Genomic DNA, 2,500 nt, shown 5'->3' with positions numbered 1-2,500 from the left:
ATCCGTTACGAAGATTTACCCTTATATAATATAAACTCTTATTGGAATTATTATTAGCTATGCTATCTTCAAGTTGAAAAAGATTACTACTCGATGATCATGAATATTTATGAATGTATCTGAACCATACAGTCTAAGTAATAACAGAGAGTGGCTATGCCTAATGATGACATTCAAATGCTTTGACAGCAGCATTCAGGAAAGAGCATTGCTACACGTTATATTTTTATGATTTAGTTAATATTCTGCATTTGGGTCTTTGGAGCTTCTGTAATTTTTTCCTACATGATTTATCAAGTTATGTTATTGGCTCATTCGCAGTTCTGCATTTCTGTATTGATCTCAGAGGGACATCGCAACTCTGACCCTATACCCTATAACAATAATGAGCAAAAGCGAGAGCGCGGACAAGTTAACCGGATTACTGAGAAAGTGCTCCGAAACCACATGGATAGATTAGCATGGATCTGAGTATAGATAAAGAGATCGGCTTTTTTAGATTTTTCTTATCATTTGTGTCCTACCTTGTCTGTGAAGTGACCCACGTTATAAATCATATATATTTTTTATTTGTTTCACGTTACAACTATCCTTGCCCTTGGAAGTATCCCAGTAGCACGTGGACCTGCATTCTTTTTTTTTCTTAACACTGTGACACATTCCACTCTAAAGCCACTTGGTGTCCGAATAGCCTTTACAAGTTTGTGAAGGTCAATAATAAACTTTAGAAATAGTGTTACGCATCACCCTGAAGTCCGTGCTTCGGTGTAAAATAATTCAATGTCTGGTTAGCAATACTAGCTTTTAAAATAGAGAAACTGGAGGCTATGGTTGTAAATATATCCCTCTAAACGTCAAATCCGAGTGATAGAGAGTGCCCGGCGCTCCCCACATATATATATATATATATATATATATATATATATTTAAACTATTTATTTGTGAATGGTATTTGCCAGACAAAGAAGAAACATGACTAAAGCAGCTTCTGCTGTTTTTCATGTCAGTGACTTGGATAAGCCTCGTTCGCACTCTTTTAATCTTGCGCGTTGAAAAATGTTTTTTGCCTTGAGGCGAACTTGGAAACCTTCCTAACTATCAGCTGATGGAAGGAAACAAGCGAGTGAAAATGTCGCCATAGGAGGAGAGGAAGCGGATAAATGATTAAAACAGACTGAAGAATAATGCATAAGATAGATCTTGGAATGATATGCCTTCTTTTTTTTTTACAATCGCCATCATCCCATCTTTCAGTATCTTACGTTTTCCTTCCGTCTATCTCGCTATCTGTGTTCTAACACACAACAATATCTTGACAGGTTTCCACGTTGTGTCCTCGCGCGTTTTCCGGTGTGTTACACTGGGCAGGTCAAACACAGTGCCAGGAGCCCCGACAATAAAATACGGACTCTGCAAAACCAAAACAAACCCGGTTTTATGACGGGGGACCATAAAACTGTTAAGAAAGCAGTAGAAGTGTGAAAGAGAGGCTGAGTGTAAAGGGTGAGCGAGATCTGACATACAATACACAAAAAAGAGACGCCCTTTTCGATTTTTATACGCATCTATGAAAGTAAAGAGCAGAACTTACCGTTGCACGCGTTCATCCTCTGCATCCAGGGATACACGGGAGTGGTCGATTGCTTGTCGTCGACCATCTCACCAAACAGTCCTTTCCCACTTAGCCCGGGGCATTCTGTTTTGCGATGAACAATGTCTTGGCTGAGCGAGAGTGAATGCTCCTCTAGACCGCATGCCGTTGGGTCTTTCTCCCGGTAAAAGCTCGCGGCTGCCGCTGAGTAGTCACACGCGCCCGCTCCGTTGCCCACCCCTAGTCCCGGTGCCCGGTGCACGGCGTAGGCTCCGTTCGCCGCCTGTTGGTAGTAATTCGACGCCGAGTACTGTTTCTCTTGATGCACGCCGGTGGCTCCGTACGCTACTGCTGCGGCGGTCACGGCGGCAGCGCCTGGATAGTGCCTCAACGAATCGGTCGTGTATGCCGACGAATAAAGCGGAATCTGCCCCAGGAACGACTCGGCAGCTGCCTGTCCGCTGCCCGGTAGCGTCACCGGGAACGTCGAGTTCACGAAATACGAACTCATTGGGAAAAGGAGGAGAATTGGAGAGGGAGATAGATAGGAGGATATTTGAGGGGGGTAATACACACAAAAATAGCTAAATGCTAAAGCTAAGTGTATCTCCTTTCCCTCTCCCTTCCCTGCCTTTTCCCTTGGCCTGCACGTTATGATTTGTTGTGTTTTATAGCTTACAGTCCAACAGGCTTACAGCTATCACTTACTTTATCGCAGATTGGGGGGTTTTGACTTGAAGGGGAGATGGAGGTAGAGGGAGGGAGGGCTGAGAGGTAGAAGACGAAGAGGAGGTGTGTGTATATGTGTGTGTGTGTGTGTGTGTGTGTGTGTGTATGCACGCGCGCGTGTGTGTGTGTGTATGTGAGAAAGAGAGGGAGAGAGAGAGGGAGGGAGAAACGGCACTGGGG

At 44.0% G+C, this 2,500-nt stretch overlaps 1 protein-coding gene across 1 annotated transcript in view; it reads right to left on the bottom strand.

Moving 5' to 3' along the window:
* The window catches only part of LOC307083027 (homeobox protein Hox-B6a-like), a gene marked incomplete at both ends in the record, with an annotated part of 2,771 nt that extends 669 nt beyond the window's left edge, over positions 1–2,102 (bottom strand). Inside the window, one exon of the mRNA XM_079746812.1 lies at positions 1,592–2,102. Within this exon, the coding sequence (XP_079602938.1) occupies positions 1,592–2,102 (511 nt within the window). The remainder of the gene's footprint in view (positions 1–1,591) is intronic.
* Between the last annotated feature and the right edge of the window lie 398 nt (positions 2,103–2,500).

The sequence above is a fragment of the Pollachius pollachius genome, assembly GCF_949987615.1.
Source record: "Pollachius pollachius genome assembly, chromosome: 11".
Classification (NCBI taxonomy): Eukaryota; Metazoa; Chordata; class Actinopteri; order Gadiformes; family Gadidae; genus Pollachius; species Pollachius pollachius.
This window is presented reverse-complemented; position numbering and strand designations above follow the sequence as displayed.